The sequence below is a fragment of the Dermochelys coriacea genome, chromosome 2, assembly GCF_009764565.3.
Source record: "Dermochelys coriacea isolate rDerCor1 chromosome 2, rDerCor1.pri.v4, whole genome shotgun sequence".
Classification (NCBI taxonomy): domain Eukaryota; kingdom Metazoa; phylum Chordata; order Testudines; family Dermochelyidae; genus Dermochelys; species Dermochelys coriacea.
In genome coordinates this window covers 270,497,829-270,513,962 of record NC_050069.1, presented here as the reverse complement: position 1 = coordinate 270,513,962, position 16,134 = coordinate 270,497,829, and the positions used below count along the sequence as shown (strand labels likewise).

The 16,134-nt window shown below is 47.9% G+C and overlaps 3 protein-coding genes across 3 annotated transcripts in view; all 3 read left to right on the top strand.

Moving 5' to 3' along the window:
* LOC119852254 (GTPase IMAP family member 8-like) overlaps nt 1-2,552 on the top strand; it is a 58,049-nt gene extending 55,497 nt beyond the window's left edge. Inside the window, 2 exon segments of the mRNA XM_043507094.1 lie at nt 143-625; nt 628-2,552. Of these exon segments, the coding sequence (XP_043363029.1) occupies nt 143-625; nt 628-1,013 (869 nt within the window). The 3' untranslated portion in view covers nt 1,014-2,552.
* LOC122458498 (GTPase IMAP family member 2-like) overlaps nt 1-16,134 on the top strand; it is a 237,450-nt gene that overhangs the window by 124,241 nt on the left and 97,075 nt on the right.
* LOC119850710 overlaps nt 1-16,134 on the top strand; it is an 829,101-nt gene that overhangs the window by 740,983 nt on the left and 71,984 nt on the right. The gene's annotated exons all lie outside the window — the stretch shown is intronic.

Here is a 16,134-nt window from a genome sequence, read left to right as displayed (position 1 = left end):
CCCTGAGCTGCCCATTTAGCCTTCCATAGAAAGTTAAAGCATTAAGCCAAGTGTGAGCACCGGGCCACAAATCTTAGTTCTCTGCCACCGCTTTGATACCTGTGCAGTGATGTTGTCAATCTGTCACACTTGTTCCCAACAGGGCCGGGGAGCGGCAGCCGACTCACTGGGGAATCAGAACTGAGGATCATCCTCCTTGGTAAGAGTGGAGGCGGGAAAAGTGCAACAGGAAACACCATCCTTGGGGAGGAGAAGTTTAAGTCTGTACTGGAGGCTATGCCCGTTACTCAGAGATGTAGTGAAGGCAGCAGGACCTGGAAAGGAAGGAAGCTTGTGGTTGTCGACACGCCTGCTATTTTTGACACCAAGGACTCTGATGAACATACCACCCGTGAGATCAGTCACTGTGTTGTGCTCTCCTCCCCCGGCCCACACGCTCTGATGCTGGTAACCCAACTGGGCCGTTTCACAGAGGAAGACCAGCACACCGTGAGGAGAGTACAAGAGATTTTTGGCCCCAAGGCCATGAAGTACACAATCATCTTATTCACCCGCAGAGAAGACTTACAGAGTGAAACCCTGAAGAACTATATCTCCCACTCAGATAACCAACAGCTTCAGGAGCTGATCAACAGTGTCAGGGCCAATACTGTGCTTTCAACAATAAAGCTACGTGGGCGGACCGGACTGCCCAGGCTGAAGAGCTGATGACTAAGATTGCTAATATGGTGGAGGAGGAGAATAAAGACCAACCCTACTATACTAATGAGGTGTATGAAAAGGCTGAGAAGCTTCAGAAGTTAAAAGACATGTTTTGTGAGAAAGATGAAAGACCACATCGATGTGAAAAAGGGGAGGCTGAGCTGAGAGAATTGATAGAAACACAGAAATCCTATGAGAAAATACAGAAATCCAAGGTTTGTAAATGTAAATATAAGCACAGTCCCTGTTGTTGGTGTTTCCTAGTGCAATGTATGTCAAAATGTCTGAAGTGCAGAAGTGATAGTTTCTGAGCTTCGTCTATTTCTGGTTCTCCTGTGGTTTTACCCGGCTTTGTAGAGGCTCAGTAGTTAGAGATCGAGGGAAAAGAACTTTTAACTCTTCTTAAGTAAAATTTTCAAAGCGGCTCAGGGTGTTTCTACACGGCATTTTGGAATGCGCGGGAGCACGTCTCTCAGTCCAGGTTGATAAAAGCCCACCCAAACCCTCAGGCTTCAGAACCCGAGCTTCAGCTCAAGCTGAAACTTTCCAGAGCTGTCTCTAAAGCTGTTTTTAGAGCACTAGTGTGAGACCTGCTAGCCCAGTCTGGTATGCTTGCTCCAAAATGCTGTGCAGATGTACTCCACATGACTTCAGAGCCTATGTCCCATTTTCTCCAGGTTTGGGGGGATTGAGGCTTTGGAGGATTTTTCCCAACAGCATCTACTCCAATGTTTTGTTCCATTCAGTCTTAAACAAATCACTGATGGAAACCAGCTGTTTGTTGATGAAAGCCCCATTCTCTGTTAGGAAGATGTCTTGTTACCCTAATTGTTCTTTTCTTCAATTTCACCCAGTTATACCTATGTATAAATCTTTGGCCCATCCTAAACAATTCAGTTCTTCCAAATGCCCAATCCATTTTACTTCTCTTCTCTAGCACCCCTATAATTCACCTTTTCTGGTAGTGAAATGCCAAGATCTGAAAGCACCATTCCAGAAGCGATCACTCCAAGAGTGCTCGCCAGCCCTGTCACCTCCCTGCTCTGGGACATGATGGCTCTGCAGCTCAAAGGCAGATTGGTTTTGTCTCTTAACACCACACATGGCAAACTCCTGTCTAATGAGTTTATTTCCCTCAAATCCCATAATCTCTAAAAAGTCATTAAAGGAATTTCACTGTTTCATAACTACGAATTCCTAAGTCCTGCATCTCAACAGCTCATATGTCCTCACCCTATATTAGTGCAGAATGTTTATACAGATATCAGTAAGTCAAACCATTAATTAGCATTTGTTCTTTACTAATATTACATACTGAGAAATCTGTACCAAACACATCTTATTGTGAAAACATGTTTTAGGGGACCGCTGTAGTATAAACCTCTCAAAATTAAACAAACATTGTTTACAGATAAATTGGAATTATTTTATATTCATGTTTTGATTTATGATGAAAATGAAATTGAGCTGGTTATCTAAGGCACGGATGTATGAAATATTAGACAGTTTTAATGAAAAATGTATGAAATAACCAGATGAATGGTAATTTTTACATCCTGGTAGAGTGAGACTTTTTTTAAGTTACTGATACATTGGTTGCCAACGCTTGTAAAATACTGCAGAAGATACATGCCCTTTAAACTGAGAGAACCTAACGAACATTCTTTTTGTTCTTCTAAAGTATTAGAAAAGGAATAGTTTTCTGGTAACAAATATTAGAATTGTAAATGCAAGATCGGGTCTGGATTCTGCTTTCTGTAGCTCTAAATTGGTTTGTCTTTAAAAACTATGCTCACAGTTTGCACTTGTATTTCAATGAGTTACAATAAAATATTTTTGTTTCTATTTTACACGTGGTTACAAATATGGGATTTTTTTTCTTTTGTTCTCTTATGGTGAAAATCACCCTAGTGCAGAGAGTCAGCACCAGGCCAAGGCACCACTTTAATCCCACTTAAGTCCTTAAAATTCATCTTTAAGTGGATTTAAATGATGGTATGGTGTGTGCTGCCTCTGTACAGGGGTGAAATTCACCCATAACATTTCAGTTACAGGCCCCATCTCTGAACATGTTTATACTGACACTTAGATAAAAAAAGAATTTAGACTGTTTAAAAATCAGAGAACTCATTAAAATATTTCAATGTGTTTGTAAAAATCGTAAGCTGAAATTGAACATCAGCCATAAGAAATAAGAACGGCCACATTGTGTCAGACCAATGGTCCATCTAGCCCAGTATCCTGTCTTCCAACAGCGGCCAGTGTCAGGTACTTAAGAGGGAATGAACAGAACAGGCAGTCATCGAGTGATCCTCCCCTCTTTTCCACTCCCAGCTTCTGGCGGTCAGAGTTTTAGGACACCCAAAACATGGAGATTGAGTCACCAATCATCTTGGCTAATAGCCATTCATGGACTTATCCTCCATCAACTTATCTAATTCTTTTTTGAACCCTGGTATATTTTTTGGCCTTCGCAACATCCCCTGTCAATGAATTCCACAGTTCGCTGTGTGCTGTGTTGAGAAGTACTTCCTTTTGTTTGTTTTAAACCTGCTGCCTATTCATTTCATTGGGTGACCCCTGGTTCTTGTGTTATACGATGGGGTCAATAACACGGCCCTATTCCCTTTCTCGATACCATTCATAATTGTATAGACTCTATCATAATCCCCTTAGTCATCTCTTTTTTAAATTGAACAATCCTAGTCTTTAAATCTCTCCTTGCATGGAAGCTGTTCCATACATTTTTGTTAACGTCTCTGGACATTTTCCATTTCTAATATCTTTTTACAAGTGTGGTGCCCAGAACTGCACGGCATGGATTTCTATAGTGGCAGATATTTTCGTTATCAATCCCTTTTCTACTAGTTCCTGTCATTCTGTTAGGTTTTTTTGACTGCCTCTGCACAGTGAGTAGATGTTTTCAGAGAACATGACTCCAACATCTCCTTCTTGGGTAGTAAAAGCCAATTTAGACCCCCTCATTTTGTACGTATAGTTGGGATTATGTTTTCCAGGGTGCATTACTTTGTACTTAACAATACTGGTTTTCATCTGGAATTTTGTTGCTTGGTCACCCAGTTTTGTGAGATCCCTTTGTAATTCTTTGCAGTCAATTTTGGACTTAATTACCTTGAGTAATTTTGCATCATTTGCAAACTTTGCCTTCTCATGCTTTATCCATTTTTCTAGGTCATATATGAATACATTAAAGAGCACAGGTTCCAGTACAGATTGTTGGGGGACTCCATTATTTACCGCTTTCCATTGTGAAAACTGACCATTTTTTCCTACTATTTGTTACCAGTTAATGATCCGTGAAAGAAAGGACCTGCCCTCTTATTCCATGGCTGATTACTTTGCTTAGGAGCCTTCGAAGTGACACCTTGTTAAAGACTTTTTGAAAGTCCACATACTCTATATCCACTGGATCCCCCTTATCCACATGCTTGTTGACACCCTCAAAGAATTCTAATAGATTGGTGAGGCATGATTTCCCTTTACAAAATCCATGTTGGTTCTTCCCCAACAAATCGTGTTTATCTATGTGTCTGATAATTCTGCTCATTACTATACTTTCAACCAATTTGCCCAATACTGAAGTCAGGCTTACTGGCAGGTCGTTGCCAGGATCTCCTCTGGAGTCTTTTAAAAAAAAATTGGTGTCACCTTAGCTACCCTCCAGTTATCTGGTACAGAGGCTGCTTTAAGCAATAGTTTACATACCACAGTCAGTAGTTCTGCAGTTCCATATTTGAGTTCCTCCAAAATGCTTGGGTGAATACCATCTGGTCGTGGTGACTTATTACTGTTTAATTTATCAATTTGTTCCCAAACCACCTCTACTGACACCTCAGTCTGGGACAGTTCCTCAGATTTGTCACCTAAAAAGAACAGCTCGGGTGGGGGGAATCACCTTCACACCTGCGGTGAAGACTGATGCATATAATTAATTAAGCTTCTATGTAACAGCCTTGAGTGCTTTGTTAGCACCTTGGTCCTTCAGCGACCCCACTGATTGTTTGCCAGGCTTCCTGCTTCTGATGTACTTTAAAGGGTTGTCTCCAGTCTGTCTTCTCCTGGGGTGGTGGGGGTGTGGAGGGTTGGCTGTTGTGAGTGATGGAGGGGGATCTGGGGGACAAACAGCCCAGACACCCTCCCTCTTGTAGCCTGCACCCTGGGCTGTATCTCCTGCTGCTACAATTGTATCATTTGCTCTCCAGGCCTGGCATGTGGTTTTGGGAGGGAAGCTCTTGGGCATTGGGGTTGGTTTCCTCATTTTGGTCCTTGTACCCTTTGGCTGGGTGAGCCCCAACTGTCTATAGACTGTCCCCTGCCTCAGGAGACCTGGTATATCATCAGTTCATACTGGGGTGTGTTCATTCAATCTGGTCTGCACATTTGGCCCAGGTCCTCGAGGTGTCCAGCACAGAGTAGCTGCCCGGGCACTGATCTCCTGTCATTTTATTTCTCCTGGGTGGTGCTGGCCTGGGGGTGCTGCCCAGGGGCCCCACATCCCCTTTGGAGGATTTGTCCTGCACAAGGAGAAGCAGGAGGTTAGTGTCTGTTTCAAGAGGTGACACTAAATTGCTGCTGATTGTGACTGGTGGGTGGGGTAGCCACAGAGCCCCTACTAAGGGCCTTAAATAGCCAGAAACGGAGAGGTCACCAGTTGCTGTAGGATGAATAGTGGGCAAGAAACCAATGGTCTTAGGGGCTTTTACAGAGGATTCACCGAAGGAGGAGATTAACCAGGCTGAGATGCTCTGCACATGCATTACATAATCTGTTGGTGAGCCTAGCACCATGCACGGCCTCCTGCTGACATGGCTGGCTTGTAGCACTTCACTGCAGGGAGGTGACTGCATTTCCCGCCTCTCTTTTCCCTTGCTGGTCTGGGCCATGGGTTTTGTTAGCACCACAGCAGCCAAGGCAGCGGGTCTCTGGTGGACTTGGCTTCTCTCTCCGTATCAGTGACGTTCCCTTCTGTCCCAGCCACCGCCGGGCCTGCGAGTTATATCTCCACGTGATGCCTTAGCACCAGCAATATTCAGAGCCCAGGGGCCCAGCTCCACCAATATTTGGGGCCGGGTGTCCCCCCCGGCCCTACCTGCTGCCTTCTCCCCCTGCGCCTCCCCCAAGTGTCCCCTGGCCCCCCGCATGCCTCCCCGGGCACCGAAGCAGAGCGTCCTTGCCTTTGCCTCTCCCCCGCAGCTCCCTGCTGCCTCCCTGCAGCCACTACTGCCACAGGATCCTATTGACCCCCATCTCGACTGCCAGGGCAGACTGACTGAGTCTGCCCTTCCACCTCAGACCCTTCCCTTTTCCGGCAGAACCCTCCACCAGCACAGGGAGCCCCCCCACCCGCAGTCACCGCTCCTGCCCCACGCTGGGCAAGGGGCAGCCCCGTCCCTCGCCCCAGTGAGGCTACAGTCAGGGGCAACAGCAGGGGAGGAGGCGCACACAGCACCCCCCAGCACCCACCCTGGGGGAGGCGAGGGAAATTCCTGGACCTGAGAGGGGCCCTAGGAGCACGTGCAGTGACAGTGGTGGGGGTGAGTGTGCTGATGGGGGGGCAGGAAAGGGGGGCTCCTCCCCAGAGCTCGCTGCTGCTGGCAGGGAAAGGGCTGTGGGGGAGTCCTCCTCTCTGGCCCCTGTCCCGGAGCAGCCTGCCTACACCCCAAACTCATCCCCAGCCCTGCCCCACCCAAGAGCCCACCTCCAGCCAGAGCTTTCACGCCCCCCACCGCACCCTCAACCCTCTGCCCCAGCCCTGAGCCTCTCTAACCGCCCAAACTTCTCATCTCCAGCCCCAGCCAGAGCACTTATGCCCCCGCACCCCAACCCTCTGCCTTATCCCTGAGCCCCCTCCAACACCACAAACCCCTCATCTCCAGTCCCAGCCAGAGCCCTCATCCCCCACACCCCAACCCTCTGCCCCAGCCCTGAGTCCCCTCCAACACCACGAACCCCTCATCTCCAGCCCAAGACAGAGCCCTCATCCCCCTGCACTCCAACCATCCCAGCCCGGAGCCTCTCTAAGCCCCCAAACACCGCAGCCCCAGACAGAGCCCTCACCCCCCACACTCCTACTCTCACCCTGAGCCCCTCCCACACCCCAAACCCCTCTTTCCCAGCCCCAGACAGAGCCCTCACCCCCTACACTTGCCCTGAGCCCCTCCCATACCCCAAACCCCTCATCTGCAGTCACACCGAACTGCAGCCCTCACCCCTGCACCCCCTCCCTCTGCACCCCCTCCCATCCCCAAACTCCCTCGCAGAGCCTGCACTCCAATCCCCTGCCCCAGCCTAGGGCCTGCACCCCAGACCTCCTCCCCCACCCAAACTCCCTCCCAGAGCCTTAGGCTGGTGGGGGGGCGGAGTTTGGGTGGGGGCAGGTTCTGGGCACCACCAAAATTTCTACAAACCTGCCACCCTAGCCATCACTACAGTGACCACATCCCTGGGGGGTCTCCTGTGAGAGGTGAGAGATGGCGGCCAGGGTTAAAGTCACAGCAGCCCATGCTCTGCTCTGCTCTGCCCCTGAGCCATCCTGGTGGATAGGAGGGAGAGAGCTGCTCCGGCTGGATTAATTCCCTTCATACTAGCAAGGCTTGAGGTCCTTGGAATCACACAGCCTAGAACTGGAAAAGATGCATTTGCTCCCAGCTAGCCCAGCCCCAGGGCTCTCGGCAGCGTTGCCCCTTGCTTTGTCCTCAGTTCCATCCTCCAGTGGCTCAGTGGTGGGATTAGAAACGTTCAGATGGTGAAAGCCGCGTCCTCCTCTTCCTTTGAGCATGTCATAAATATAAAGGGAAGGGTAAACATCTTTGAAATCCCTCCTGGCCAGAGGAAAAACCCTTTTACTTGTATAGGGTTAAGAAGCTAGGGTAACTTCTCTGGCACCTGACCACAATGACCAATAATAAACCCATTGTTTCATGTTCTCTGTGTGTGTGTATATAAATCTCTCCTCTGTTTTTTCCACCAAATGCATCCGATGAAGTGAGCTGTAGCTCACGAAAGCTTATGCTCTAATAAATTTGTTAGTCTCTAAGGTGCCACAAGTACTCCTTTTCTTTTTGCGAATGACCAATGAGGAGACAAGATACTTTCAAAAGCTGGCGGGAGGGAGAAACAAAGCCTCTCTTTCTTGGCCTGTGTGATGCTTTTGCTGGGGACAGAACAGGAATGGAGTCTTAGAACTTAGTAAATCATCTAGCTAGAGATGCGTTAGATTCTGATTTCTTTAAATGGCTGAGAAAATAAGCTGTGCTGAATGGAATGTAGATTCCTGTTTTTGTGTCTTTTTGTAACTTAAGGTTTTGCCTAGAGGGATTCTCTATGTTTTGAATCTGATTACCCTGTAAGGTATTTACCATCCTGATTTTACAGGGGTGATTCTTTTACTTTTTCTTCTATTAAAATTCTTCTTTTAAGAAACTGAATGCTTTTTCATTGTTCTCAAGAGGGTTTGGGTCTGTGGTCACCTATGCAAATTGGTGAGGATTTTTATCAAACCTTCCCCAGGAAAGGGGTTGTAACCTTTGGGAGGATTTTGGGGAGGAAGACATTTCCAAACGGGCTCTTTCCAAATTAGATCCCTGTTGAACGTTTGATTGTGGCAGCAATAAGTCCAAGGGCAAAAGGTAAAATAATTTGTACCTTGGGGAAGTTTTAACCTAAGCTGGTAAAAGTAAGCTTAGGAGGTTTTCATGCAGGTCCCCACATCTGTACCCTAGAGTTTAGAGTGGGGAAGGAACCTTGACATGGTGGCAGAGCGGTGGGATTAACTTGAAATAATTTTGAGATCAGTTTGAGATTTTTTGAAGCAGAAGCACAGATTTGAAAAGAAAATATATTTTTTTTCCTTTAGGCTGCTGGAAAGCAGGTTTTAAACTGAAGGCAGTTAGAGTTTTTTTTCCTCTGCTTTGGGGCCAGAGCAGAGACAAAAAGGAATTGTCTTTTGTGAGCTGGAGTTTTCTCTACCTAAAGGCAGGATAGTTAACCTCCTGCAGGGAAATTCACAAGTCTTCACAGACCTGTAGTTGTTTTTTTACCTAAGAGCAACTAGAGGGGTTTTCTGCCTATTTGCCTGGAGACAAAGGTGTTAGGGGTTTTTTTAAGGATTTTTCTGTAGGCTGACAATCACTATCAGAGAACATAGGTATCCGGACAGCATAGCAAAATTTTACAAGCCAAGTTTTTTTGTTTTGTTTTGTTTTCTTTCTAACTCTTGGATGTAAAGTTATTTAAAAACAGAGAGGTTAGGATGACAGACTCCACAGTTCAACAAAAGCTGGAATTAGCCAGATTTGAGGCTGAGGAAAAACAAAAGGAACATGAAAGACAGATAGAACTCATGTGGATGGGAATGGAGGCAAGGGCCAAAGAAGATTCGTGATGTGACGGAGAGACTGCCGAGACTCATCAAGCCCTCGGATCGCTACCCCTTCCTGCTTCTCCACGTGGGCACCAATGATACTGCCAAGAATGACCTTGAGCGGATCACTGCGGACTACGTGGCTCTGGGAAGAAGGATAAAGGAGTTGGAGGCGCAAGTGGTGTTCTCGTCCATCCTCCCCGTGGAAGGAAAAGGCCTGGGTAGGGACCGTCGAATCGTGGAGGTCAACGAATGGCTACACAGGTGGTGTCGGAGAGAAGGCTTTGGATTCTTTGACCATGGGATGGTGTTCCATGAAGGAGGAGTGCTGGGCAGAGACGGGCTCCATCTTATGAAGAGAGGGAAGAACATCTTTGCCAGCAGGCTGGCTAACCTAGTGAGGAGGGCTTTAAACTAGGTTCACCGGGGGAAGGAGACCAAAGCCCTGAGGTAAGTGGGAAAGCGGGATACCGGGAGGAAGCACAGGCAGGAATGTCTGAGAGGGGAGGGCTCCTGCCTCATACTGGGAATGAGGGGCGATCAACAGGTTATCTCAAGTGCTTATATACAAATGCACAAAGCCTTGGAAACAAGCAGGGAGAACTGGAGGTCCTGGTGATGTCAAGGAATTATGACGTGATTGGAATAACAGAGACTTGGTGGGATAACTCACATGACTGGAGTACAGTCATGGATGGTTATAAACTGTTCAGGAAGGACAGGCAGGGCAGAAAAGGTGGGGGAGTAGCACTGTATGTAAGGGAGCAGTATGACTGCTCAGAGCTCCGGTACGAAACTGTGGAAAAACCTGAGTGTCTCTGGATTAAGTTTAGAAGTGTGTGCAACAAGAGTGATGTCATGGTGGGAGTCTGCTATAGACCACCGGACCAGGGGGATGAGGTGGATGAGGCTTTCTTCCGGCAACTCACGGAAGCTACTAGATCGCATGCCCTGATTCTCATGGGTGACTTTAATTTTCCTGATATCTGCTGGGAGAGCAATACAGCGGTGCATAGACAATCCAGGAAGTTTTTGGAAAGCGTAGGGGACAATTTCCTGGTGCAAGTGCTAGGGGAGCCAACTAGGGGGAGCGCTTTTCTTGACCTGCTGCTCACAAACCGGGTAGAATTAGTGGGGGAAGCAAAAGTGGATGGGAATCTGGGAGGCAGTGACCATGAGTTGGTTGAGTTCAGGATCCTGACGCAGGGAAGAAAGGTAAGCAGCAGGATACGGACCCTGGACTTCAGGAAAGCAGACTTTGACTCCCTCAGGGAACAGATGGCCAGGATCCCCTGGGGGACTAACATGAAAGGGAAGGGAGTCCAGGAGAGCTGGCTGTATTTCAAGGAATCCCTGTTGAGGTTACAGGGACAAACCATCCCGATGAGTCGAAAGAATAGTAAATATGGCAGGCGACCAGCTTGGCTTAATGGTGAAATCCTAGCGGATCTTAAACATAAAAAAGAAGCTTACAAGAAGTGGAAGGTTGGACATATGACCAGGGAAGAGTATAAAAATATTGCTCGGGCATGTAGGAAAGATATCAGGAGGGCCAAATCGCACCTGGAGCTGCAGCTAGCAAGAGATGTCAAGAGTAACAAGAAGGGTTTCTTCAGGTATGTTGGCAACAAGAAGAAAGCCAAGGAAAGTGTGGGCCCCTTACTGAATGAGGGAGGCAAGCTAGTGACAGAGGATGTGGAAAAAGCTAATGTACTCAATGCTTTTTTTGCTTCTGTTTTCACTAACAAGGTCAGCTCCCAGACTGCTGTGCTGGGCAACACAAAATGGGGAAGAGATGGCCAGCCCTCTGTAGAGATAGAGGTGGTTAGGGACTATTTAGAAAAGCTGGACGTGCACAAGTCCATGGGGCCGGACGAATTGCATCCGAGAGTGCTGAAGGAATTGGCGGCTGTGATTGCAGAGCCCTTGGCCATTATCTTTGAAAACTCGTGGCGAACGGGGGAAGTCCCGGATGACTGGAAAAAGGCTAATGTAGTGCCCATCTTTAAAAAAGGGAAGAAGGAGGATCCTGGGAACTACAGGCCAGTCAGCCTCACCTCAGTCCCTGGAAAAATCATGGAGCAGGTCCTCAAAGAATCAATCCTGAAGCACTTAGAGGAGAGGAAAGTGATCAGGAACAGTCAGCATGGATTCACCAAGGGAAGGTCATGCCTGACTAATCTAATCGCCTTTTATGATGAGATTACTGGTTCTGTGGATGAAGGGAAAGCAGTGGATGTATTGTTTCTTGACTTTAGCAAAGCTTTTGACACGGTCTCCCACAGCATTCTTGTCAGCAAGTTAAGGAAGTATGGGCTGGATGAATGCACTATAAGGTGGGTAGAAAGCTGGCTAGATTGTCGGGCTCAACGGGTAGTGATCAATGGCTCCATGTCTAGTTGGCAGCCGGTGTCAAGTGGAGTGCCCCAGGGGTCGGTCCTGGGGCCCGTTTTGTTCAATATCTTCATAAATGATCTGGAGGATGGTGTGGATTGCACTCTCAGCAAATTTGCGGATGATACTAAACTGGGAGGAGTGGTAGATACGCTGGAGGGGAGGGATAGGATACAGAAGGACCTAGACAAATTGGAGGATTGGGCCAAAAGAAATCTAATGAGGTTCAATAAGGATAAGTGCAGGGTCCTGCACTTAGGATGGAAGAATCCAATGCGCCGCTACAGACTAGGGACCGAATGGCTCGGCAGCAGTTCTGCGGAAAAGGACCTAGGGGTGACAGTGGACGAGAAGCTGGATATGAGTCAGCAGTGTGCCCTTGTTGCCAAGAAGGCCAATGGCATTTTGGGATGTATAAGTAGGGGCATAGCGAGCAGATCGAGGGACGTGATCGTTCCCCTCTATTCGACACTGGTGAGGCCTCATCTGGAGTACTGTGTCCAGTTTTGGGCCCCACACTACAGGAAGGATATGGATAAATTGGAAAGAGTACAACGAAGGGCAACGAAAATGATTAGGGGTCTAGAGCACATGACTTATGAGGAGAGGCTGAGGGAGCTGGGATTGTTTAGTCTGCAGAAGAGAAGAATGAGGGGGGATTTGATAGCTGCTTTCAACTACCTGAAAGGGGGTTTCAAAGAGGATGGCTCTAGACTGTTCTCAATGGTAGCAGATGACAGAACGAGGAGTAATGGTCTGAAGTTGCAATGGGGGAGGTTTAGATTGGATATTAGGAAAAACTTTTTCACTAAGAGGGTGGTGAAACACTGGAATGCGTTACCTAGGGAGGTGGTAGAATCTCCTTCCTTAGAGGTTTTTAAGGTCAGGCTTGACAAAGCCCTAGCTGGGATGATTTAACTGGGACTTGGTCCTGCTTTGAGCAGGGGGTTGGACTAGATGACCTTCTGGGGTCCCTTCCAACCCTGATATTCTATGATTCTATGATTCTATGATTCTACTGTGTCCAGTTTTGGGCCCCACACTACAGGAAGGATGTGGATAAATTGGAAAGAGTACAACGAAGGGCAACGAAAATGATTAGGGGTCTAGAGCACATGACTTATGAGGAGAGGCTGAGGGAGCTGGGATTGTTTAGTCTGCAGAAGAGAAGAATGAGGGGGGATTTGATAGCTGCTTTCAACTACCTGAAAGGGGGTTTCAAAGAGGATGGCTCTAGACTGTTCTCAATGGTAGCAGATGACAGAACGAGGAGTAATGGTCTCAAGTTGCAATGGGGGAGGTTTAGATTGGATATTAGGAAAAACTTTTTCACTAAGAGGGTGGTGAAACACTGGAATGCGTTACCTAGGGAGGTGGTAGAATCTCCTTCCTTAGAGGTTTTTAAGGTCAGGCTTGACAAAGCCCTGGCTGGGATGATTTAACTGGGACTTGGTCCTGCTTGAGCAGGGGGTTGGACTAGATGACCTTCTGGGGTCCCTTCCAACCCTGATATTCTATGATTCTATGATTCTAAGAAATGGAGGAGAAGGAAAAAGAGAGGAAGCATGTACTGGAGATGGAGAAGGCAAAGGCTCAGCAGAATATATGAACAAACCCTACAATCCTTCTCCAGGTACCACTTCCCATCCCAGAAAGTTCCCCACCTACAAGGCAGGCGATGATACCGAGGCTTTCTTAGAAAACTTTGAAAGGGCCTGCCTTGGGTACAGCATCTCTACAGACCAATATATGGTAGATCTGAGGCCGCAGCTCAGTGGACCCTTAGCTGAGGTGGCGGCTGAAATGCCTAAGGAACAAATAAACCAGTAAGAACTGTTTAAAACCAAGACAAGAGTCAGAATGGGGCTAATCCCCGAGCATTTCTGTTGGCGGTTCAGAGCCCTAAGGTGGAAACCAGACATGTCATTTACCCGAAATGCCTACCACATTGTGAAACGTTGGGATGCTTGGTTATCAGGAGCAAGTGTTAAATCTCCAGAAGATTTGCCCTTCCTAATGCAAATGGAGCAGTTCTTAGAGGGTGTTCCTGAGGAAATAGAAAGGTACATCCTAGATGGGAAGCCCAAAACTGTAATCGAGGTGGGGAGATTAGAGCCAAATGGGTGGAGATGGCAGAAAAGAAAAAAACTGGTCACAGTTGGAGTGGATATCAGAAGGGACAACCTCAGACCACACCCTACTACTGGAGGCAGCCCAAGGCCCCATCTACTCCCCAAGGAACCCTCCAGCCACCTTATCATCCCGCCACACCATTCTCCAGCAACCCACCTCGCCCAGTGATCCGTCAGCTGGACGATGTTTTAAATGTAACGAGCCGGGGCATGTAAAGGCCAACTGCCCCAAGAACCCCAACAGATTACAGATCATTGCACCGGAATCACACCAGAGGACTTCAGGCCCAGATACCTCCCAGATAGAGCGGAGGGAAACTGTGGGTGTGGGTGGGAAGAAGGTCACCGTGTGGAGGGACGCTGGAGCACAAGTGTCAGCTATCCATGCTTCCTTTTTGGACCCCAATTTAATCAACCCAGAGATCCAAGTGACAATTCAACCCTTCAAGTCCAACTCTTTCAATTTGCCTACAGCTAAGTTGCCAGTCCAGTACAAGGGCTGGTCAGGAACGTGGACTTTTGCAGTCTATGATGATTATCCCATCCCCATGCTGTTGGGGGAAGACTTGGCCAAACGTGTGAAGCTAGACAAGAGGGTGGGAAAGGTTACCTGCAGCCAGCCTAAACCAGCCGTAACGCCTAGCTCTGTTCCGGAAACTTCTACCAGGACCCGGTCAGAGGTGATGGACCCAGACCCTAGGCCAATGTCTGCAACAGCAGGGGATCCAGTCCCAGAGACCCAGACAGAGCCAGAACCAGAACCGGAACCGGCGGAAAAACCAGCACCAGACTCATTGCCAGCACTGAATCCAGTACTTGCAACCCCAACACCAGAGGGCCCCAGTGAACCTGAACCGGCAGCAGCCGATTACCCTCACAAGAGGCTCAGCCGGAGCCTGAACCCCAACATAGTGCACCAGCAGAAAGCGGTTCACAGTCAACGGAAACAGATCCATCCTCTACATCGCTTCCAGATGGACCAAGCTTAGGTCCACAATCCAATGAGGAACTGATGTCTCCAGCATCAAGGGAACAGTTCCAGACCGAACAGGAAGCAGATAAAAGCCTCCAGAGAGCTTGGACGGTGGCACAGAGCAACCCATCGCCTCTCAGCTCTTCTAATCCATCCAGGTTTCTTGTAGAAAGAGGATTTTTATACGAGGAAACTCTTTCTGGTGGACACCAGGAAGACTGGCATCCTCAGAGATAGTTGGTAGTTCCAAATAAGTACCGGGTCAAACTCTTAAGCTTAGCCCATGATCAGTCTAGTGGCCATGCTGGGGTGAACAGAACCGAAGACCGGTTGGGGAGGTCATTCCACTGGGAAGGAATGGGCAAGGATGTTTCTACCTATGTCCAGTCTTGTGAGGTATGCCAAAGAGTGGGAAAACCCCAAGACCAGGTCAATGCCCTTCTCCAGCCACACCCCATCATTGAAGTTTCATTTCAGTGAGTAGCTGTGGATATTCTGGGTCCATTTCTGAAAAAGATACCCAGAGGAAAGCAGTACATACTGACTTTTATGGATTTTGCCACCCAATGGCCGGAAGCAGTAGCTCTAAGCAACAGCAGGGCTGAAAGTGTGTGCCAGGCACTAGCAGACATTTTTGCCAGAGTAGGTTGGCCCTCCGACATCCTCACAGATGCAGGGACTAATTTCCTGGCAGGAACTATGGAAAGCCTTTGGGAAGCTCATGGGATAAATCACTTGGCTGTCACCCCTTACCATCATCAAACAAATGGCCTGGTGGAGAAGTTTAACGGAACTTTGGGGGCCATGACACGTAAATTCGTAAATGATTGGGACCTAATGTTGCAGCAGTTGCTCTTTGCCTACAGAGTTGTACCACATCCTAGTTTAGGGTTTTCACCATTTGAACTTGTATATGGCCGCAAGGTTAAGGGGCCATTATAGTTGGTGAAGCAGTAATGGGAGGGATTTATACCTTCTCCAGGAACTAACATTCTGGACTTTGTAACCAACCTACAAAACACCCTCCGAACCTCTCTAGCCCTGCTAAAGAAAACCTACAGGATGCTCAAAAAGAGGAAAAAGCCTGATAAGATAAACATGCCAGAGAGCATTCCTTCAAAGTAGGGGACCAGGTCATGGTCTTAAAGGCGCTCCAGGCCCATAAAATGGAAGCGTTGTGGGAAGGGCCATTCACGGTCCAGGAGCACCTGGGAGCTGTTAATTATCTCATAGCATTTCCCACCTCCAACCGAAAGCCTAAGGTGTACCATATTAATTCTCTAAAGCCCTTTTATTCCAGAGAATTAAAAGTTTGTCACTTTACAGCCCAGGGAGGAGATGACACTGAGTGGCCTGAAGGTGTCTATTACGAAGGGAAAAGTGCTGGTGGCGTGGAAGAGGTTAACCTCTCCATGACCCTTGGGCGGATGCAGCGACAGGAGATCCAGGAGCTGTGCACTAGCTATGCGCCGACGTTCTCAGCCACCCCAGGACTCACTGAACGGGCATACCACTCCATTGACACAGGTAATGCTCACCCAATTAAAGTC